Source organism: Monodon monoceros, unplaced genomic scaffold (assembly GCF_005190385.1).
Source record: "Monodon monoceros isolate NGI ecotype Baffin Bay Population unplaced genomic scaffold, NGI_Narwhal_1 Super_Scaffold_12, whole genome shotgun sequence".
NCBI lineage: Eukaryota > Metazoa > Chordata > Mammalia > Artiodactyla > Monodontidae > Monodon > Monodon monoceros.
Genome location: NW_021703768.1, coordinates 112,027,778 through 112,050,967, shown reverse-complemented (window position 1 = coordinate 112,050,967; position 23,190 = coordinate 112,027,778). Strand labels below are relative to the sequence as shown.

The following is a 23,190-nucleotide window of genomic DNA, read 5'->3' as shown; positions in this document are numbered from 1 at the left end:
AAAGTGCTTAGAATAGTGCCTTGCACAGAGTTATGTTAGAAGTACTGTTACAGAGGAATTGCACATCAGAAATGCACTTAATCTTTAACATAAATCCAAATTTGTACCAAAATAAATTAGTTCTAGCCTCTTGCCGTACCATACATTTATAAAATGTATGTAGTAAATTTTAGAGTAAACATTCTTTGCATGACATGACTTTGTAAATTGAAGTGCATCTGGTATTCAACCAAAGAAATAGGAATCTGTTCCAAGGCTGAAGAAAAAAATTGTGAAGAGTAACTGAGAGATGGAACATTCCTAAGAATTTTCTCCAGTAGGAATGGGGGCTAGATATGAGTTTTATGCATGTGTTGAATTTAGGAATTAGAGCTCATTAACTCCCTGCGAAGTAAGATGTAACTTCCTTATAATTATCTATCAATACTTGAAATATTTCAGTTTTAAATAGGGAAAACAGGTTAAGGATAAAAATAGATTTTGAAGTAGTATCCAAATAACATTTAATGAAATAAGAGGGGAGACTATCATAGCTACTGTATATTTAATCTAAGAGACAGTCACTGGAGTACATGTCTAAAGAAACTGTTTGAGCTGAATATAGAAGTATCACACATTTGATATGACCAAAAAGTACCTTTAAATAAAGCATCTTTTTTTGGGGGTGGGTGGGAGCATAATTCCAGTGAGTTAACTCTCAATTGTATCAAAAGTTCCCTAAGATCATACTTACCCCCAAATTTCCCAAGTATTAACTTTTAAAGGGAAACATCAGCACTTATCCTTTCTAAAATTTGCTTAATAAATAGAACCTATAGATATTGCCATCCTACAGTCTTCCAGTAGAGGAATCAGTCTTTCAACAGAAAAGCTGTTAGCTTACTAAGCTAGTATGAATGTGTAAGAAACTCTTGGGGTTAATGAAATAGCTCTTTTAACTACCAGAAAGACTACACAGGTGGTTCAACAGAATTTACTTGTATATTTTCCATTTTCTATACTATTTGAAGGCATAGGATAGCTTTGTTATTAGCTTTCTTCAATATTGTGTTTTGTTTATCCAGTAAATGAAAATGCAGTACAAATTTTATACAACTTAGGAGATTAAAAAAAAAAAAATCTCCACAAGAGAAAGCAACTCAGCAGGCCCTGGTGTTAAAACATTTTTCCAGAATAAAAAGATAGGCAATTGCATTAAAAGGCAGTTTTCAAATATTTAAATTACACCAAGATTCCCTCCAAATATCTGCCTTGTTCAAACCAATGCAACAAGTTCTTATTTATTGTTAATAGTGGGGCATGAGTTTTTGGTAAATGTTGACAGTTTACTTTTTTTCATCATCAAAAATCTTTTAAAGTGCTATCAAGCAGCAAAATAAGTTGCATCAGCTCTCTGCTCATGGTAGAGGTGCCAATTCCTCGTGGTGGAGGTGCAAATTGTGAAATCCCAAAAGGTAGAGTTTAACAGTAAGTAGTGCATGAAGAAACAGTAACAAGTGGCCTAAATACAGAGTTGGACAGAATCAAACCAGTTATGTCTATAATTGCTCAACTGAAACTAATATAGGTACATTCAAAATAAAGTTTGAGATTATAATTGGTGTTTAGAATCAAATTTGAAGAATTTCTTGATAAAATATAAATCTGTTCTTTTGAAATTAGAAATGAAACTATCAATTGATGGAGAGCTAGAGACTTATTAACCCCTCCTACTCAGATAAGGAAATAAGTGACAAAGTCTCTTGCACTGAAGTTATGTATTTTAACAGCTTTACATGTAATATTCATATATAAAAAACTTTAAGTGCTTTTCTCCAATTTAAAAATCTAAAGAATTCAAAAATAAGGCATTCAATATTTGAAAAAAGTACAGATTTACAAAATGTGTATATTCTGTCATGAAAACTCCACACCAACGTTATACACTTGGAAAAAAATACAAACAGGATATATTACAAATTTATGTAAGCAATAACTTAGTTCACACCATGCAATAAAAAGTACATTAATCAAGATACACAAGCTTTTGTAGGTTCTAAACCGAAGGTTTTTTTTTCTGCAGAATCCTTAAAACCTGTGGCACTTAAAATTTGTTAGCCTTTCTACTGAGAGGTAAATTATACACAACAATGATGAAAAAGATTAACAGACCAGTTGTCTATTATGAATCATTCCAGCTTTGTTCAACAATGGCCGAAACTCTTTTCTCATATTCTCGTTTGTTTTCCTGATAAAGCTGTGCTGCCTGGCTATTGGCTGGACTATTTGGATTTGGTTCATCCAGCAGAGACTAGAAGGAAAGACAGAGATAAAACATATTTGTGGAGTTATTCTTTATATTAACATGGGTCCGATATGGAGCACAGAAGTTGTATAAAACAGAAATTATTCTATGAAGAAAGACAGAAATTAGTACGTCTTACATATTTTTAGATCTAAGTACTTTCAGAAATGGTTTGATAAATACAGTAAGAAGTTTCCTGCTGCTAGAAAACTTAAGCTTTCAAAACAGATAGTTCTTAATTGCCTTAAGATCTCTAATCTCAAAGAAATTGGAAAAGAACAGTATTCTTCAGCATACTGAGACATTAACCAGGAAATAAACAACTTGATTTGGTTAATACACAATATCTATAAAATAGCTTAGCAACTAACATTTTCCAAAGTTAAACTCTATTACTGAGGTAAGTTTGCAAATTTCTGACAGTAAGTTGGGTGGTGTACCTTGTTTCCTTTAATCAACAAAACATATGCACCTAGCAGCAAGGGAATGAAACAGGAAAGCCGAAAACACTTTATAAGATGACCTGAATTAAAGCAGAAGTGTGACAGAAAAAACTTTAAAAAGGTCATAAACCAAAAACGTTACTTCTGCTCCTCTCAAATCCATATAACTAAAACATCACTCACCCCCCACCCCTCCCCCAAACTGTCATTCAAGGTCAACTCTGAAATACTCTGCCAGAGTACTTTGGCAAATAGTTATTTACTTTTGTTTAAAATAGAATTTCTTGGATGGGGCAACATACTCAATGCTTCTCTGCACTTCTGCAGTTTCTTGAGGTCCCTATGTTTTTTTCTAAACAATCATCTTTATCTCTCCCCAAGAAGGCTCTTCTTTTTGGGCACGAATAATACTTGACCCGTGAGGGAATTCCCTGGTGGTCCAGTGGTTAGGACGCTGCACCTTCACTGCAGGGGGCATGGGTTCAATCCCTGGTCAGGGAACTAAGATTCCACAAGCCTTGTGGTGTGGCAAAAAAAAAAAAAACCCAAAAAACCCAAACGAAACAAAACAAACACCTGACCTGTGAGAACACTTTATACTTAAATTTGATCAGAACGATTGTGTATTTGATCCAATGTGGTCACGAATGAAAAAGCAGATTGGCTGTATAAAAATCATGAGGGTTTTGTCCAAGCTCTGCCACTGGTTACCTTAGTGTTGGGAAGGTTAGTTTGCTCACTTGGCCTTTAAATTGATTCTAAAAGAGCCAATTATATCCCATAGAATCTTGAAAAGTTAAGATGCATCCTAACACATGCTTACCTGAATTGATGTTAAGATAGAAGATACATCGTATGTTGGACTCCATCTATTCTGAAGGATATCTAAACATATGCTACCATCAGCATACACTGCAAAGACAACACTAAAATTGGTTATATATTAACTTTGTCATTTCTAACAATTAAAGAGAAATTTTTACCACAAACCGAATGCTTGGCTCAGTCAGAAATCTTGAACATTAGTCAATAACTAAAACTTTTTGTCTCACAGGAAAATCAGTCTCAAACTAAGGACTCTTTACGCGCCTTTTGATCAGAAGGCTGAGTGAGAGTTAAATTTTTTCATCACATACCATATAGCAAATCTGTTTAAATTCCACATTTCCAAATATTCCTAAATAAAATTCTTGGGGGGATAAAAAAGTTGAATTTTTGACATAGCAATTCTACTCTAAAAGTAATGATCATGGACATGCAAAGTTTTATTTACAGGATGTTCACTATAATACTCTTCATAGAAGTGACAAACTGGAAACTACCTTTGGTCCACAGTGAGGGGACTGGCTAAATAATGGTACATTATTAACGGGACATACCAATACTGCCGCCAGAAATGATATACATCTACCTTATGTTAATTAATGTAGAATGACACCCCCAATATATTACATTAATAAGTTTCCAATTACTTATTTAGGATAATTCCATTTTTTATAAAGAATTATTTATAAATATTTTCATCTGAAGTATATGCAGTCACAAAAACATTTGTAAGACTAAATGCCAAAATGTAAATATCTGTAAATAGTAGGATTATGAAGGGTATTATCTTCTTTACCTTTCCTTGTACTTTATGATTTGTTTTTCCAATAAGTATGCATTCCTTTCATAATAAAAATAAAAATCAAATGATTACCGTTTTAAAAGTCTAACATTTGAGAGGCTTTTCCCCCCTCCTGAACTGATTATGTGAGAATACAATGAACATAAATTTTTATCCAGAACTTGCCAGATTATTTATCTCTACAATAAATTTCCAGAAGCAGAATCGCTGTGTTGACAAAGGATAAATGCATTTAAATGTTACAGATACTGCCAAACTGTGGAATGCAGAACAAGCCAGACCACTCTGCATCAAACAGGAATAAGTGAGGCCTTTTTGGGGAGAGGAGGCAAATTACACTTAAGTACTGTCATTCCTCAGGGCTCTATCCTCGGTCCTCTTCCTTCTTACCCTTTACACACCCTCTGGGCAATTTTATTCATGGCCTCAATTATTACTATCTATGTGCTAGGTACTTCCAATTGTTAGCATTAGACCAGATTTAACTCTCAGCTTTAAAGCAGCATAGTCAACCGCTTACTGTGTATCCCATAGGAACATCAAACTTAGCAAGTTCAAAGCAAAAATCATCACCTCTGTAAAACCCATAAAACTGTAAAATGATTTTAAAGTTTTGAACTAGTAACTATGTTTGAGAAGTAATCCAAAAGTAAACTAGAAACTGAACATCCATCAACTGATGAATGAACAAAATGTAGTCTATCTATACAATGGATTATCATTCAGCAATAAAAGGAAATGAAGTACAGGTACGTGTTACAACATAGATGAACCTGAAAACTGTGTCAGCTGAAAGCAATCCATCACAAAGGACCACATATATTAAATGATTCCATTTATATGAAATGTCCGGAATAAGCAAACCTGTAGAGTGAAAATACATCAGTGGTTGCCTATGGCTGGGAGGCGGGGGGGAAGGGGATGGGGAGTGACTGCTAATAGGCATGGGATTTTTGGGGGAGGGTGATAAAAATGTTCTAAAATTGATAATGGTGATGGTTGCACAACTCAGTGAAGATACTAAAAACCACTGAATTGTACAACTTAAATGGGTGAGTAGCACAGTATGTGAATCTTTTAATAAAGATGTTTAAAAAAAAGCAAACTAGGAAGTTAACTAAATAAGGTACTGATAGTGGAAAAAAGGGAAACCATGTTATTAATATGAAGGGATAAAAATCAAATACGCTGTTTCCTTATAAATTTGTTAAGGCTGAAAATCTTAAACCTATACACATATACTCCTTGCACATTCCACAGTCTTTTCTACCTTGATTTACAGAGCTCCCTTACTACAGTTTGGGTCGATTCACTAACAAGTCTAAGCTAGTAAAGCTACAGTAGAATAAATGATAATAAGTGACTTGAAAATTTCCTCAGAACAGAAACAGAAAATAAAATTAAAGCTGCCTTGCCTCTGGGTGGGGGAAGACCTTGAAAGAAAAAGCAACTTCACAGCAATAAAGCACAAAGGCTAAATCTATGATCTAATCTATTATTGGGAAGTCACCTTGATTCCAGACACACAAACACACCTCTCTCCTATGAGTAGGGAGATCCCTATCTGCCTGCAGTTTTCTCACGTAGTCTGTAGTTCTAGACTAGATGCACAATCAAGAGGACCTCTGAAAATGTTCCTCCTGAAAGTAAGTTAACTGATGGAAAACCACATTTAAATGTGCAAAGGATATAAAAGGGAAAGAGAACTTAAATATTCTGGAAAATAAGTCTTTCATACAGTAATTTATAATCCAGGAATACAAATTTATTAGAAATAAAGAGCAATAAGTCAGGAAGAGCAAATTTAATTACAAAAGTCACTTAGCAATCATTTATGGAAAATAGTAATAAACTGCTAAAAGTAAAAATAGTAACAAGGGAGGAAAACTGTATTTTAAAAAAACCCTTAAAAACATACAAACCTTTGACCTAGTAATCCTACTTCTAAAAACTTATTCATGGGTATTTGAGAAGATTTATTTTCAAGAAGAATGTGCTGTTTAAAACTGTAAACAATTAAAAATCACCAACTGGACAATGATTAAATAAATAATGATAAACTCATATAACAGAACATTTTGCAGCCATTAAGAATGATATAGGGAATTCCCTGGTGGTCCAGTGGTTAGGACTCCGTGCTCTCCCTGCCGGGGGCCCGGGTTCGATCCCTCGTCGGGGAACTAAGACCCCAAAGCCGCGTGGCGCGGCCAAAGGAGGAGAAAAAAAAAAGATACAAAAGAATGTTTAATAAGTGAAAATGTTCATGTTATATATAAATTACTTAACCTTACATACAACATGATCTTAATTTTGTACATTTACCTGCAAGCTAAATTTTAAGCTATAAATCCTTAGTATCTTTCACATTTTGATAAATAAATAGATATTACTTTAAAATCAGAAGTTATTAAAACAAAACTTTATCTCAAATCTGGAACCTTGATTAAGATTCCAGACTACAGGGAGTCCGTCTGCCAATGCAGGGGACACGGGTTCGTGCCCCGGTCCAGGAGGATCCCACATGCCGCAGAGCGGCTGGGCCGTGGGCCATGGCTGCTGGGCCTGCGCGTCCGGAGCCTGTGCTCTGCAACGGGAGAGGCCACAGCAGTGACAGGCCCGCGTACCGCAAAAAAAAAAAAAAAAAAAAAAAAGATTCCAGACTACAAAAGTATGGTTAATATTGACATAGAAGCAACATCTAGAAGTGGGCCCTAATAACGAGAAGTATGGGCAAGACCTAAAAGGATGAAACAACTCTTTTTTCCTCCTATCATTTGCAAAGGCTAATAAATTGCTACTTACCATTTGGATGAAACATTTTGGATAAAAACCTAACAGTTGGCGGTTTATTTGGATATTCTTCAGAAAATTCTATTACTAGTTTAAAAGTACCTAGATAGAAACAAACCAAAATAATTACAGTAAAGACAAGCATAACTTTTCTCTCTCTTCATCAATGAACTCCCAAGCCCATGCTGGCTTTTGCACGACCATACAAAAATTAATGTCAATTTTGGTTTAGCGCATAAAACATACTAAATATACTATTTATGTACTGATAACATACAGCATTGGCAAGCACTTGGGGGGTACAGCACCTACATGTGCTACTGGTGGGAACATTAACTGTCATATTGTTGGAAAGCAATTTTGCCCTAGCTACCAAAATTTTAAATGCACATTTGAGGAACTACAAATAATTTATTGTAACTTAGAAGGGGCTGCCAAATGATTTTGAGATGGGCTCACCACCACATGACAAAGGACTCAGATTGGAGGCATGGCCACTAATGTGAAAAGTCTGCTCTGTCCCTATCACTTAAGTATGCCAAGAATCAGTTAAGCATTAGTGTAACTGCCTACTGTTGGTTATAGACCAATACAGTACATTTTGGTCAGTCTAAATCATTATCTTATGGTCAAAAGAGACAGGCATTTTAAAAAAATTATGCATTTATAATAAAGTCTATCTGTTCAGAGTGTACAAAGAAGAGCTCTTAACTCAAATTCCAAATCTATTTAGCAGAAACAACCACTGTTAATAGTTTCGTGTTTGTCTTTCTAGCCTCCTTTTGCAATTATTCACTATCCAGAGTCCTTTTATTTTGAGGAAATCTACCTGAAGGTTGGATACGTGCTCCAACCACAACACCTTGGGCATAGTAAGTTGAGGCTTATTCCTAATGAAGTCAATAAAAGTTTAAAACCATTCCAGATGTCTCCACAAATTTCTTTCCTTATTTCATCAATGCAGTTTAAAAAAAACAAAACAAAAACCCTTTCTCACCCTAAATTCTAAACTCATGACTCCAGTATCAGAGGCATGTGTTCAGTAAAATATTTAATATTTTATTTTCATTAGTCATATATTCAGTATGTAACCTCTACCTCTTTACATTTTTTGTTTGGAAATTTGGGATTAGGGAGGCCAAAGATACCAACAAAATCAAAGATGATATTTAATTCACATTTTGATATATTAATAGAGATTCTATGAAATGTACAGTTCATTAGCAAAGATAGCCTTATGCCTAATTCTATAGTTTTACAGTTTTAATTTTAATTATAAAAATGAACAACATAAACACTTCAGACAAACACAAATATGAAACAGCTTTTTTTAACCTTTTTAAATTCACATTATGGGGTCTCAGGACCCCTTTATACTCTTACTCCCAACCACGCCAAGTTTCCAAAGTGAAGTCACTGAATGTGAAGTTGGGAAGAGATACATGCAACAGCATACCATTTTATGGTATTTCCACCAAAAATTGAAAATAATTTTAAAATATGGGCTCTTTAATAACCAACTTGCAAAAATTCTCCAAAATTTTTAAACAATCTATTCTCATAATCAGTATAAGCTGCCTCCAGCACATCACAGGCTCTATCTATATTTACTATATTAGAAACTATAACTCAAGGAAAACTTAACATATTTATTAACAACTGTATACACATTAACCTAAGTAACATTTAATGAAAATAACTATATTTCCCCCAACCAAGTTAGTGAGAAGTGTAACATTGTTTTACATATTGGCAAATCTCTTAAATGATTAGCTTAATAGAAGACAGCTGCATTCTCTTAGCTGCTTCTGCGTTCAATCTGTTGCAACGTGCTGTTTTGGTTGAGGTACATGAAGAAAATCAGGCCTCACACAAATATGTAAATGAAAAAGGAAAAGACTATTTTCATAGCCTTTTCAGATAATTGTAGATATTCTTTGATATTACACCGAAGAAATGGTACGTTTTTAAAGGTTAGCTGCAATGTAGAATCTGAAACCACATAAACTTTCTGCGTCAGTTACATTAACAACTGTTGCATACTGCATATATCTTTTATCCATCCATAATTTTCTAATACATTGGCCATTTGGAAAATATTGGTTCACTGAGTTATCCAAATCTTCTAAATGTAGCCATATTTCATTACATATACACTCCATCAAAAAAAAAAATCACAACAGGTAATACCACCTACTGATCTCATGAGAGAAGTCTTAAAAGTATTGGGAAGCCGTCATTTTATCAGCAGCTACAAATACTGTCAGTCACTTTGCTTGACCTAACAGCTTATTTTGGTAACTTTTAAGAATATGTCAACCAAATACATACTCGAGTCTAAATAACCGGAGTTTGTCTGTCAGTCATTCCTTCAAGTAAAAAATGTTCCACGAGAAAAGCAGTAATTGAAGTTGCAGCTCAAACGACTGCAGAACTGCTTTCCCTCTAGACGACCATCATAGTTTGGTATGCAAGAGAAGTGTTTCATGCATACTTCCAACTTCATCACGCAGAATGTTAAAAAGATGCATACTCAACAGCCAGAATTTAGTAATATTAATAAATTCCGACTTTTTCATGAAGACATTTTAAACTGAAACTGGCATCTTTTAAAATGCAAAAAATACAATGACTCCCAGCAGTTTGGTGCCACTGTCTTGTTTTAACCACTGTCAGTTTTAACTGATTTAAAACTACCATTTTAACCACTATCGCTCTTGTACCATCAGAGCTAATGTTAATACAATGAAAAAGGCAAATGTCTCACTACTGGTATGAAGACAGTTTTGATCCCATGGAACCCCTGAAAGGGTCACAGGGAACTTAAGGGGTTTATGGACCACCCTTAAGAATCCTCTGGCATAAAGTAAAAAGCTGAACTCCTTGAGTACCTCCCTTCAACTCCTTAACCCCCATTTAGAGGTAACCACTGGTAACAGTATGATATATAACCCCCTTTAACCACACACACTTGCATGCATGTATTTAGTAAAAATGTGGTATTACAACATACATTCTGCAACTTTTTTGTCTCCTCAGATATATGTCCAGATCTACCTTATTCTTTAATAGGTACATAATATTCTAGAGTCTAGATATATCATAATTTGCTCAACCACTTCTCCTACTGAACATTCAGGTTATCTCCTTAAAAATACTTCTGCAATCATTATTTGTACAAATATCCTTGATGGGTTAATTCTGAAGCCACTGTGATAACTAAGACAAACCTGTTTAACAATTTTTTAAAATCCATGCTATAATTAGGGAAACTAAGTATCTGGTTAAAATCAATTTGAGAAGTTCAACTATAAAAACATATTAGAAGGAGTTTTCCATTTTCCTGGCTCTTGGTGAAAATACTGAATTTAAGACGCAAAAGGTCCTGCAGAATGGTAACTATTTACGGGTGTCAAATGCTAGCTGTTACGTGAAGCTACTGGCCGCTGTGTATGATTAAGAACAATTTCAGCTCAGCACCTGATCAATATACATAAAGTTAAAAAAGCATGATTACCCTTCTGATGTTTACCTCAGGGACACTTTTAGCATGATACAAAGCCATTTAAACTATTCTCAACATAGACCCCACCATCTAATCTAGGCTTAGAGTTCTACAGCCAATATCAAAGTAACAGGGAACTAGTAATGAGGGTGATCAAGCTGATTTGAGAAGACAGTCCTTTGTAAACTATAAATTCTCAGTAGCATTATTTAGTTACAATTTGACCTATTAACAATAGAAACTAGTTAACTAGATAGGTTGGTGTTATAATTCCCTACTTAAAAGAAGCCTCTTAATAGAAAACATTGAGAATGACTTACCATCTTCAAAGGGTGTCCCTTCTGGTCTGAAAACAAGAAGATTTCTGATTAAAAGAAGTTTTTCATTCTGCTTTTTCCTGATTTTCACAAGTGGAAAGAATAAACTCAGAGAAAGAGGGGCTCATTCTGGTAATTTGTGGAGTATTTATTATTAATTTAGTATCACCATAGCCCTGGATTTTTATTGATGTAGACATAAAGGGTAACTTTAATTTTCAAAGTTTTCCTTTTAGGGTGGCTTTTCAAAAAAACAAAACAAAAAAACTTGTCATAATTTTAGCACAAAAAGAATTCAGTTCATAAATACCAACGCTTTTGTAAATATCTGTATTCTTAAGAGGAAAAGTCTTACTTTCAATGTAAGATGGAAATCAATACCCTTTAGTTTAAGATAATTATGACACCATGGACTTCCCTGGTGACGCAGTGGTTAAGAATCCGCCTGCCAATGCAGGGAACAAATGTTCGAGCCCTGGTCCAGGAAGATCCCAACATGCCGCAGAGCAACTAAGCCTGCCTGCCACAACTACTGAAGCCTGCGCACCTAGAGCATGTGCTCTGCAACAAGAGAAGCCTCCGCAATGAGAAGCCTGGGCACTGCAACGAGTAGCCCCCACTCGCTGCAACTAGAGAAAGCCCATGCGCAGCAATGCAACCAAAAATAAATAAATAAATTTATATTAAAAAAAGAAGGGCTTCCCTGGTGGCGCAGTGGTTGGGAGTCCGCCTGCCGATGCGGAGGACGCTGGTTTGTGGCCCGGTCCGGGAGGATCCCGCGTGCCGTGGAGCGGCTGGGCCCGTGAGCCGTGGCCGCTGGGCCTGCGCGTCTGGAGCCTGTGCTCCGCAGCAGGAGAGGCCACAGCGGTGAGAGGCCCGCGTACCGCAAAAAAAAAAAAGATAATTATGACACCAAGTGTCCTGCTTTTCAAAAGAGCGATAGCTCTTGTTCAAATCGACTGGATTTATCTGATGTCACCAAGAAAGCCAGTTTCTTTTGCCCAAATCTTTTTTTTGCTACCACATTCCAGTTTCATCTTTCCTAAGCAGCAACATGAAGTTTAATTACCACTTGCAAGGCACATTCAGGATCTCAAAGAAGCATGCTAACAGCCTGAATTAGAAGTGTAAACTACCCTCATTTTTCCACTAGTCTTTAACGTAGACTCTCATAACTGATTCAAGAGCAATTCAGAATTCTGTTTACAAAAAGTATTCCTTTAAAGTTTTAGTACAAAACCCTAGTTTAAAAAGAGTGAAAGAAAATAAAATCCAGTTCTAGAAAACTAAAGAAAAACCATATGGAAAATTTAAATTAATAAGCATATATAAAATATATACTATCTGTAAAAGGTAAGAATGCATCTCAAAAGGCTCCATTCAGTTATTTCACACTGAGGTGTGAAACATTTTTCATTTAAATCCTTACCATGGTGGAAGTTCTAGTATTTTTGGTTCCTAGCCTTTTTACAGTTCTAGTAGCATGCAAGCATAAAAATTTGCTTGGCACATTTTCCACAAAATAATTTATCTTTCTCCTTTAGTCTCAAATGACATTTTTATCAAGTAAAGCCCAAAGTGATCATAAAATCATAAATTTTATGTGACTGCCGAAACTCTTCTCAGAATTCTTTTTTACCTTGCAGTTTTTGTAAGATCCCTGATCCCTCAGCTTCCTTTCCTACTTGTTATACATTCACTTTTCTTAAAAGAATCACCACACCTACCATTTGTCATTTCTTTCAACTCACCCAAATATAACTGCATTCCACTGCATGATGTTGTTTTCAGATGGTGCGCCACTGACACCCACAGGTGGGTCCTCTTGCAATCTAGAAATCCAGAGTAGAAATTTTAAGAGTTGAACATTAAGGCCACTAAGAACGCCAAACGGAACACCTATGGACTGTACACCATCTACTTTGAGAAACAAAGTAAATCAATTTCCTTGTTCTTGTGCTGGGCTGGAATAAACCATGACTTAAAAGCGCCTTGGAGTCATCCCTCTTCAAATATCACCAAAGTTAAGATATCTGTTCAAGAACTGCCTTCAACAGTAACAACAAAGTAAAAACCTCAAATGAAAAAACGATTTTACTGTTGTGAACATGCAAAGACTTCGTGAGTCCTAACCACAGCTACTTGTGCAACATGGCCACCAAATATTCCTCCCCCCAAAACCAAAACAAAAAAAACCCCACCTCAGTGTAAACACTAAATGACTGAAAACACACGTATATCCAATTTAATTAGGAAACTAGTTTTAGGCAGTAGAGTTACTTTATCCCATTTGCTTCAATTGGCAATAGGTTTTAAAGTAATCAAAGCTTTGGTTAGGTTTTCCCCTCAGTCCCTATTTTAAAAGCTCTGAACCAACACTAAATCTATCTCTCAGATCATGCAACTCAATACAAAGCTACCTTCCAACATTTGTCATAATCAAATTCTTGCAACCGAAGACCCTTGGAAAACTACCAAAGATGCCAAGTATACAACTCAGAATTAAGGAGAGAATTACAGTAAGAAACCAGGGTAACAATGGCCACGAACTGGGAAGTTTTACTATTTGAATTTCACTCATGGGAGCTAATCTGAAATCTACTGGTTTCAAGCTGTAGAAAGTGAGTTGTGCACCAAAATGAGCATCTCCTTTTAAAGACTGTCATCTCAGTAAAAAATAAATGCTACATTATATATATATATATATATATATATATATATACAGACTGCCATGTGGTATGATACTTGATATTAGTCACCCCCCAGAATGGCTCTTTTTAGTCAACCTCAAGCAGAATAGGCCACAACGAACAGAAGCGTTAGAGGATATGCTGCTTGAAGCCCGCCCACCAAGGATAAAGGCTAAGTTACGAATACACTCAATGATAAACTGGCCAAAGCCCCAAACAATGGCTTCCAAGTGCCTCATTTAAGAGTTTATAATGAAGTTGAGAGATTACTTCCTGGGCCGCCGTTCTAAGTTTTTACACTAGGTATTTTGCCTCAAGCAGGGCGGGTCTCCCTAGAAAAACACTTAAAAATGCGCAGAGGTGCGTAGCGCTAAGTTTTCTCGGTCATTTTTCTCCCCGTACCTCCAAGCATTCAATCAACGGGAAACAACTGTAAAAAAGTCACTTCCTCCTCACTAACCCCAACACCTCCTAACAAAACCCTACTTTACAAAAGGAGGCCCAGGGAGTATCAGGTTAGCGCCAGTCTCCACGGCGGCATTTCCCCAGGCTTTGGAGACTATAGATAGGGCTTTTATACACCAGGCCACAGAGCTGAGTTCCAGAAAGCACTGGCAGCTGGGGTTGCCAGCCCGAGTCCCAGCCCTCTAAGCCAGTTCTCAAGGTCCTTTCAGGAGGGCGGGGAGAGAGTCGGGTTTCGGAGGATCGGTTAACCCCCGGCCCCAGAGCATCAGACCCCACCCTCACTGCAGAAAGAATGGGGAGGGAGGGAGGGTTTGGCCCCAACCCTGGCCCTCGAAGGAGACCGCAAGGCCATCGAACAAAGCTAACTGGTGCATCTAGCGAGGGGAAAGGCTTCTGCAAGGGCCTGCTTTTAAGGCAGAGAGAGGAGGTACCGCAAGGTGCAGGGGCGGGGGATGAGGTTTGAACGCTAGGGCGAGACACCGGGCAACTGGGACAAGTGGGCAGCAGGGAATCCTAGGACAGCCCATGGCCATCTTTTTACTTTTTGAGGGGGAAGGGGTAGCGAGAAGGTATCGAAATTTCTTACGTCGGACGAATGAAAAGGCAAGGACAAGAGTGCTAACAGGGGCTAGGACTGGGCTTCCATCCGTCCCGCTGGGCCCACAGCGGCCCTCTTAGGGTCATGAGAGGAAGGTTCCCGGATCCCCGCCCTGCAGCCCCGTAGCTTTGGGGAGGAGCCGTCATCCAGACGAAGATGAAGGCCCTTACCGCTTGAAATCCCGCATAAGTCTCCTCCGGGCCGGGGTCGACATGCTCCCCAGCTGCCCCACGGTCAGTCTGAAAAAAAAGAGTCCCGCGCAGCCCCCCCACCCCCCGGCGCGGCGGTCGAATCACTGTGGGTCACTGCCTCAGCCGAGGTTGCACAAACAACCCTGCAATGACGTCTCCCTCCGCCGCCTCCAGATCCCTCCGCCCTCCGCCAGTACCATGGAGTGAGGGATGGGGAGAAGGGGACGGGACGTAGGAGAGCTCGTTATGGGAGCCCTTTAGCAAGGATGCTATCCATTTTGGCTTCCTGAACGAATCGACCAATTACTGTTCTCTGTGCTCAGGCTGGAGATTGTGATTAAGAAATACCGAAACCGAAACACCAACCAGTTTCCCCCTCTTTTACTAGTTTAGGCTCAACCGGGTGGGGAGAGAGGGACGCATCCGGGGCCAGAGATATCAGGGAAAGGAGGTAGGATGACGTAAGATCACGTGACTGCCGGCGGTGTTGTCAACAATCCACGCCTGAGGGGGAGGGGACGAAGTATCTAGAACCACGTGTCCCTATGACGCGATTAGAACGGATCACGTGAGAGCGTCGCCTGGGTCCGAGTTTCTGCCAGGTCTTTGAACCGGGTAGTTAAATTAACGGGGCTGAGGGCGGGTATACACCTTTATTAGTTTTCCGTCCAGTTTGTCCAATGAACGGCAATTGATGAGGTGGTGTCGGAAGCAAAAGTTTGTTTTGCTTCTTAAATCTTTAAAATAGAGCCAAAAATAATTTGGACTTAAAATGCCCCCTAGTTGGCTCAATGGCTTATCAAATCTGGTATGTGGGGAACACTGAAGGGTCCTCCGTTTTCCCCAGCTCAATGCTGAGGCCCATACTAAGTAAAATCCCCTGAAATGCTTCCTTAGGGCCACCAAAAATCCTGCATGTGCATTGCAGTGGGTTTCCAGGGTTGGAAATTCTGGGCAGAGATAAAATAACGCGTTTATAGATTATCTAATATTTGTTTACAATCCCCATAGAATTACGGAATTGTTTTTCCTTTATGGGTCTCCTCTTATTTGAGGTTTTGTGTGAGTCCGTGGATTTGTGTACAATAGGGTACCGTCGTATTTGTCAGGAAATGGGTTGATCGCAAGAGAGTGTTATCAATAGGTGGTTGGTTGTCAGAGAAACCTAATATTGTGATTCAGATCTGGGGCAGAGAGCATGCAAACGTGGGTGGGGGTTATGTATCTAGCCTGAGTAACTTATTTCAGGTTTTCTACACTAGCAAGTAAATGACCTGAAATGTCCCCCCCCGCCCCGCCTCTAGGGGGCTCAGGGATGTTGACCATTGGGATTCTGACATTACTTCTAGTCATTGAGTTCCTTTCCTCTATTGCCGCCAATTTCTGTTCTTCAGGGCTTTGCTGGTCTGAACTCTGAGCTCTTTTAACCCACTGGGGCAATTCCTCAGCCCAAGGTGTTACAGGAAGATAGAATGAGGAATTTAGTGTTGCCCATACTTTCATGGAACCAGAAAGGGTTAACGTTCTCTACTTTGCTGGTACCTCCTTTTCTTCAATCCCTGAATTCTTTCTCTTGTTTTTATAACTGCCTTGGTAATCAAGTTAGCCAGGCCTAACTCTTGATAGACACGCATTCACAAATGTAGTTCTTTAATAAGGTGACTATTCTTATTTTTTTGCCTTCCTGCCACAGCAACCCTTATACTCCCTATAACTAAGGATGAAGACACACTGGTAGGGTTACCTACAGTGAAATGCCAAAGAGAAACTTTTTTTAAAAAATCCGTTATGTCATTTGTCTAGCAATTTATTATAATTGTTTTGGAAATCTACAGATTATGATTTTCCAAAATGAAGTAACGCTTTTGAGAAAATCAAGTGAGGAGATTTCATTTAAGTCCTAGAGCTTTACTGTATAAGAAAGAATCATAGGCTGTCCTGGTTACCAAGCCTGCTATAACCTATTTGTAGAAAGAATAGTTTTAAAGCTATAAGTTTATACCGTAGAGACTGTAGCTTTAGATTGTGAGCTCACTGACAGCAGGTACTCTGATTCATGCTTTGTCCCTTGTCAATATTAAGCCAACAACAAATATTTAATAAATGTGCTTTACAGCAAGTCTGGGTCCACTGTAAGATTTACTATGATATTCTTTTTTTTTTTTTTAAAGAATTCTATTCTTAATTTATTTATTTTTGGCTGTGTTGGGTCTTCGTTTCTGTGCAAGGGCTTTCTCTAGTTGTGGCAAGCGGGGGCCACTCTTCATTGGGGTGCGCGGGCCTCTCACTACTGCGGCCTCTCTTGTTGCGGAGCACAGGCTCCAGACGCGCAGGCTCGGTAGTTGTGGCTCACGGGCCTAGTTGTTCCGCGGCATGTGGGATCTTCCCAGACCAGGGCTCGAACCCGTGTCCCCTGCATTAGCAGGCAGATTCTCAACCACTGCGCCACCAGGGAAGCCCTACTATGATATTCTTATACATAGATAGAAAGTATTTTATAACATGGTTGAATAACTTTTCAAAAGGAAAGACAATTCTGAATATTTTGGTGGTGATAAGCAAAAAACCATGACCACCTCTCCTTCCTCCCCCACACGTCTCTCAGTATAAACCTTAGCAGCATAGAAAACACTTAGGAAGGTTTTAAAATACCAGTTCCTTTACCCTAACTCATTTAAATCAGGATCTCTGGGGATGGGACCTTTTAAAAAGCTCTGTAGGTGTGATTTTAACGTGCATGGTGGGGTGAGACCAACTGGATTAGCATTTACCGGATAGTAATAGTGCTTTATCTTATTTCCGAGCAGCACAGTGAGATTTGGCCTCTTACACTTAACTTCTTTTTACAGAAAAAAGAAATGAAAGCCCTAACAAAGACAGCACTGCTTGGGCGCTTCCAGTGATATTCAGTTTATTCATTGGAGGCTGGCACTCCAGCAGAACCTCATGTCTAGTTCTTAAGCAATTAGATTAAGGCCTCTTTTGCGGGGGGGGGGGGGGGTGGAGCCCTCTGAGTTATTTGCTTTTCAAGAGGGACTTTTAGAGTTTTGACATGTAGGAAGGGAGTTTTTTAAAAGGAGGATTACTATGAGTTCAAAAAAATGTTTTAAGCATATAAGAGGTGTTCAAGAAATGTTCTTGATTGATGAATCGTTTTATCCCTGTTTTAAAGATGAATGTCGACAACTGAGGTCGAAATCAGATCTATGGAATATTAAGGTAACTTAGAAAACTATAATTACACAAGACTTCCTTGGAAGTCTCGTTTTACAAGAAATCGCTGCCTGGTGACACCAGGCATCCTTTTAGGATCCGACACAAGTGGCAAGTGTTCACGGGCCTGGGGACATCTAAGACGCAGGTCGGATAAACTTCCACGCCGGTTCCCCTTCCCTAGAGGATCTGCAGTCACTCAAGCTGCCGTCAAAATGCGACCCTCCCCCATCGCCGCTCAAAACCAACCTTGTGTAGTGGCCCCAGTTTGATCGACAGCAGCTCGTATTCGCCACTTACACCCTCAAGGAGGGCTCCAGTTAGTGCCCACCAGGAACTCTTTTCTGCTTGTTCCCTCTTTTTCCTTCCGGTTCGGGCCTGGCCGGTGTTCCGGTCTTGCGCCCTAGGCCCCGAGCGAGAGGCCTGGTGCACCGTTGCCATGGCAGCAGGCCGTTGGGAGCTGACTGGATAGGTAGGGTCGGTGTCTGGTTCCCAGCTGAGACTGCGCGGAGCCGGGCCGGCGGGACTGCAGAATGGGCTGAGGCTGAGGCGGCGGCGGCTGTCCGGACGAGGTCGACTGAGGGGCAAAGGGCGCGGCACTGGTCCAGGACCCTAAGACGCCTGGTTTGAGGAGCGGGTGGGACCGAGGTTTTCTTGGGCCCCAAGGCCTGACCTGTTGGCGACTGCAGCTTTGCGGGAACCTCATATTTGACGCGGGCATGACTGGACGTGTTGGGGACCCCACTCATGATGAATAGGTGACATGTAGTGAGCGAATCTTAACTCTTGGTGGGAATGATCTTGACAGCAGGAAGCTCCCCAAGTTCTGGTGGGGGCCAGAGCCCCACAAGGACCCCTTACTGCCGAACTGGCAGAGTTCCCAAAGACAAACAGAATCTGTGAAAAGATTCCTACTTTTCCTGTTTCCGTATTTTTAAGTATAGGTTTATTGTGGAAATGCATTATCCGCCTTGAATAAATAAAGGTATAAATGTTTAACCTTCTTCCTCCCCCCCCTTTCTTTTTATAAAGAAGAAGCTGGGCTTGAAAATGGAGATGTATGAAACCCTTGGAAAAGTGGGAGAGGGAAGTTATGGAACAGTCATGAAGTGTAAACATAAGGATACTGGGCAGATAGTGGCCATTAAGATATTTTATGAGAAACCAGAAAAGTCTGTCAACAAAATTGCAACGAGAGAAATAAAGTTGCTAAAGGTTTGCTTCTTTTGCCTTAATTGCTCTCTGTAAGTCAAAAGGGGAGTTGTTATGGAATAAAAAATTATATAATGAATATTTCAGTTAACATGTATTTGGACATATAATAGAAAAACAAGTGTCATAGCTTACCTTACTGTGTACGTTTTGTAATTTTACAGTGATACTAGATATATGTTCTTATGTATAATGTAACAAAAGCTATGCCAAATATTGTGAAATAATTATTCAGAAATATCCAGGTATAATACTTAGTAAAAATGTCTGCTTTGTGCAGTGTTTTGTGCCAGATGCTGTGACTATAATGATGTAAAAGACAGTACCTGCTCTTCAGGACTTTTATTAATTAGAAAGACAAGAGGGCATATACAAATAATACTGACTATTAAGTGGCTGATAATAAAAGCCAAGTGATTAACACAAAGTCCTGTTGGGTAGGGAATGTTTCTTGGAGGAAATGGAACATGAATTTGGCCTTAAAGGGTATGTAGAATTTAGGAAAGAGGGAGAGACTGTTGTATTCCAGGTTAGGGGAACAGCATAAGCTCAGAGAGGCTGAAGGCAGGACAAAGAGCAGAGCAGAAAGGACAAAGTGCATTTGCCTGTAGAGTTTCTTATATGGAATAGAAGGAGGTGATTTTAGAGAAGTAAGCTGGAGGTAGGTTTTAAAGTCTTGTCTTTTAGGCTAAGGAATCAAAACTTGATTTTGTGAGAGGTGCGAGGTTTTGAATTCAGAGTAAAGAAACTGTAAATATTAATCTAGCATTATTTTTTAGAATAGATTGGAGGACTGAGAAAGTAAAAATAGGGAGATCTGTTGTGTTTTTAATTCAGGAATCCTGTTAAATGTGAGGGTCCTTGCTAGAATGCAGCAATTTGAATGGAAAGTAGAGTTAGAACATAATATATTACTAAAGAAGACATGAAAGTGTAGAAGGAAACAGAAGGGGAATCAAAGGTATCTTTGAGGTTCAGTGATTGCTACCATTGATGGAAATATGAAAGACCCAAAAGAGACATGGTTTGGGAACTAGTTCGGTTTTAGAAATGTTGAATTTGAGGTGACAGGAATACAGTGCAGTAAAGATGATAGGTAGGCGTTTAGAGGTGGAGAACAATAACAGGAGAGATCAGGGGACAAGATAGAATTTCACGTAGGTATGATTGGTCCACTTAATGGAAAGACCTCAGGAGTGTAAAGAAAGGAGCATTAAGATTCATTGGCAATTGGGTACAAAACTAGTGATTTTAAAAATAAATATACATATGTATTTTGTTTATTGGCATTTATCTAGATGCTTTAAGGTTCATTGCCTAGATGTTTTTACATGTGATGAAGAAAACAGATACTGTTCTTGTTCTTTTTTATCTGATACAAAAGTAATATTCTCTTCTTTCTTTGTAAGTCTATATTAGATATGATGGATCAACTTGCTTTCTAAATAGAAGAAATATATTAGGCATGTGTAGATTGTTGGAACTGCTCTATTTCTAGACAATGAAAAGGAAAGTTAAAGTCAGTAAAGATGTTATGATTTTGTGAGCGATACTTGTCCTTATCCTGATGACCTAAAGCATAATAATACTGTAAGGCAACTTGTGCACTGTAAGTGAAAATCTGACTAGAAGGAGACATTTTCCCAGGCAATATCTTTTGCTCTTTCTTCACCTTTGTTGCATTTAAGCTAATTATTTTTTCTTCTTAATTGTTTTGTAAAAATAACCAATATGTGGCAAGAACACAGAGATGAATTTGAAAATGTACTATTACAACTATTATGCAAACTGTTTAGAGATAGCTTAACTGTTTTTTCTCATTGGCTTATTTCTTGTAGAATTTTTAGTTTCATCAGATCTAATTCCACAAGAGATTTCTTGGATTAGTTAACATTCTTAGTCTAAAAACACTGCCATAATGACTTAATTAGAACTAAAGTTTTATCTGCTGGAATTTCATTAAATAAATTACAGTTAGAGTAATTAGTGAGAATTTCTGTAGAAAAGTTTTCTATTTATAAAGGAAAACAAAACTAAACAACCTGAAAAAGGATAATGGAGTATTTCTAGTGGTTTTATGGTTTATCTGAGAAAGTCACTGACTCCTTACCCCTGGATGGATGTTCCTTAATGCTTGTTAACTTGCATTCATCCTTATCTGCTTTTGCCTTTAAAATTAAGACTGGTCAAGAAACCAGTAATTTTCCTAAGTTGAAGGATTAATATTATAGTGTCTAAAGGCAGTCTTTTTTTTTTTTGCTACTGCCAGCATGTTGTTGCTGCAGCACTCTGGCACCCCACCAACCAGGGAAATTGGATTGGGAGCAAAAATAGGAAAGGAATCTGGCATTATATTTTGGCATGTTTTTCTATTAGTCATGTCTTGAGGATTTTAGTCTATATATTAGTACAGATAAGTAGAAAAATGGATGTTGTGCCATTGAAATAAAGGCAAACTTTTTTTCTTACAAGTATAGCTTTTTGATGAATCCAACATCAAAAATATAGCCCTTAATTTTTAGCCAAATGAATAAATATTTTTGGTAATTTGAGAAAGTTAAATATTTGAGAATTGATTATAATTAAGTCAGTGTGTTAAAAAATAGAATTAGCAGCATAAAATGATAAACCTCTTTTGTTTTCTAAGCTGATACATGCCATTTTTGACATTTTGAAATTATCTTGACAGTGAGTGCTTACCATTCTAAAAATGTGTTTGGTTGCTTAATAGAATATTACAGACAATGAACAAAAATGTACCCACAAATAATTGTATATTTATGTAGAGTTCCTATGGATATAAATTGGTATCTCACATATATGAAAAGTTTCTGGATATTTTGATACCCTTTTGTTACAGTGTGGTGAATTTATAACGTCCACCTGGAACTTATATTTTACTCTTGAGAGTTCAGGACAAATCTCAGAGAGTAATTAACTTCTGTAAATTCAGATTACATGCTCAGTGGCACTGGAATCCATGCTCATTTAAAATCATAAGGACCTTTTAATCACAAACCAATTTAGAAGATAGGAAGATATCTCTTAGCAGAATACCAAGTTACATTTTAGTACATTAACTCTGAATTGTTTTATTAGGCAACCAAATGTCAACTTGAAGTAAAGCAATACATCTCCCTCTTTTCTATAAATATTAATTATTAAATAAATTAACATTTTAAAAAATAGGAATGTAAGCAAACCAGTTGAGAAATTTTTATTGAAATGCATGGAGGAAAAGAAGCAGAGAATATTTCTTCTTTTAAAAATTATATGGGTCTTATATGTGCAAATTATGGTGCATGAAATACTAAAAATCCATTTCTCTTGTTAATAGCAATTTCGTCATGAAAACCTGGTCAATCTGATTGAAGTTTTTAGACAGAAAAAGAAAATTCATTTGGTGTTTGAATTTATTGACCACACAGTATTAGATGAGTTACATTATTGTCATGGACTAGAGAGTAAACGACTTAGAAAATACCTCTTCCAGATTCTTCGAGCAATTGAATATCTTCACAATAATAATGTAAGTGCTTCTGGGATGAAGTGAGAGAGTGGCATTGACATATATACACTACCAAATGTAAAATAGATAGCTAGTGGGAAGCAGCCGCGTAGCACAGGGAGATCAGCTCCGTGCTTTGTGACCACCTAGAGAGGTGGGATAGGGAGGGTGGGAGAGAGAAGCAAGAGGGAGGGGATATGGGGGTATATGTATACGTATAGCTGATTCACTTTGTTATACAGCAGAAACTAACACAACAATGTAAAGCTATTATACTCCAATAAAGATGTTAAAAAAAATAATGTAAGTGCTTAAAAATAAGCCAAACTGTAGGATGAATATAAATT

The 23,190-nt window shown here is 38.0% G+C and overlaps 2 protein-coding genes across 2 annotated transcripts in view; one reads left to right on the top strand and one right to left on the bottom strand.

Annotated features, from left to right (window-relative positions):
- Positions 1-962: 962 nt before the first annotated feature.
- UBE2B (ubiquitin conjugating enzyme E2 B) lies at positions 963-15,062 on the bottom strand. The gene is made up of 6 exons (XM_029217262.1): positions 14,890-15,062; positions 12,718-12,798; positions 10,970-10,995; positions 7,157-7,246; positions 3,551-3,639; positions 963-2,290 (listed from the first exon to the last, which is right to left on the bottom strand). The coding sequence occupies exons 1-6, from the start codon at positions 14,931-14,933 to the stop codon at positions 2,162-2,164; spliced, it is 459 nt and encodes a 152-aa protein (XP_029073095.1). The 5' UTR covers positions 14,934-15,062; the 3' UTR covers positions 963-2,161.
- A 4,076-nt stretch (positions 15,063-19,138) lies between these two features.
- The window catches only part of CDKL3 (cyclin dependent kinase like 3), an 89,622-nt gene continuing 85,570 nt past the window's right edge, over positions 19,139-23,190 (top strand). Inside the window, exons 1-2 of the mRNA XM_029217217.1 lie at positions 19,139-19,338; positions 22,673-22,864. Coding sequence (XP_029073050.1) covers positions 19,174-19,338; positions 22,673-22,864 — 357 coding nt within the window. The 5' untranslated portion in view covers positions 19,139-19,173. The remainder of the gene's footprint in view (positions 19,339-22,672; positions 22,865-23,190) is intronic.

What these genes read in the sequence shown, in the direction of transcription:
- UBE2B (XM_029217262.1), bottom strand. Translation starts at nt 14,933, where the DNA reads ATGTCGACCCCGGCCCGGAGGAGACTTATGCGGGATTTCAAGCG. An exon ending in CTTATGCGGGATTTCAAGCG is followed by an intron (nt 12,799 to 14,889) that starts GTAAGGGCCTTC and finishes CTGGATTTCTAG; the next exon opens with ATTGCAAGAGGACCCACCTG. An exon ending in CAAAATGTTTCATCCAAATG is followed by an intron (nt 3,640 to 7,156) that starts GTAAGTAGCAAT and finishes TTGTCTTTGCAG; the next exon opens with TGTATGCTGATGGTAGCATA.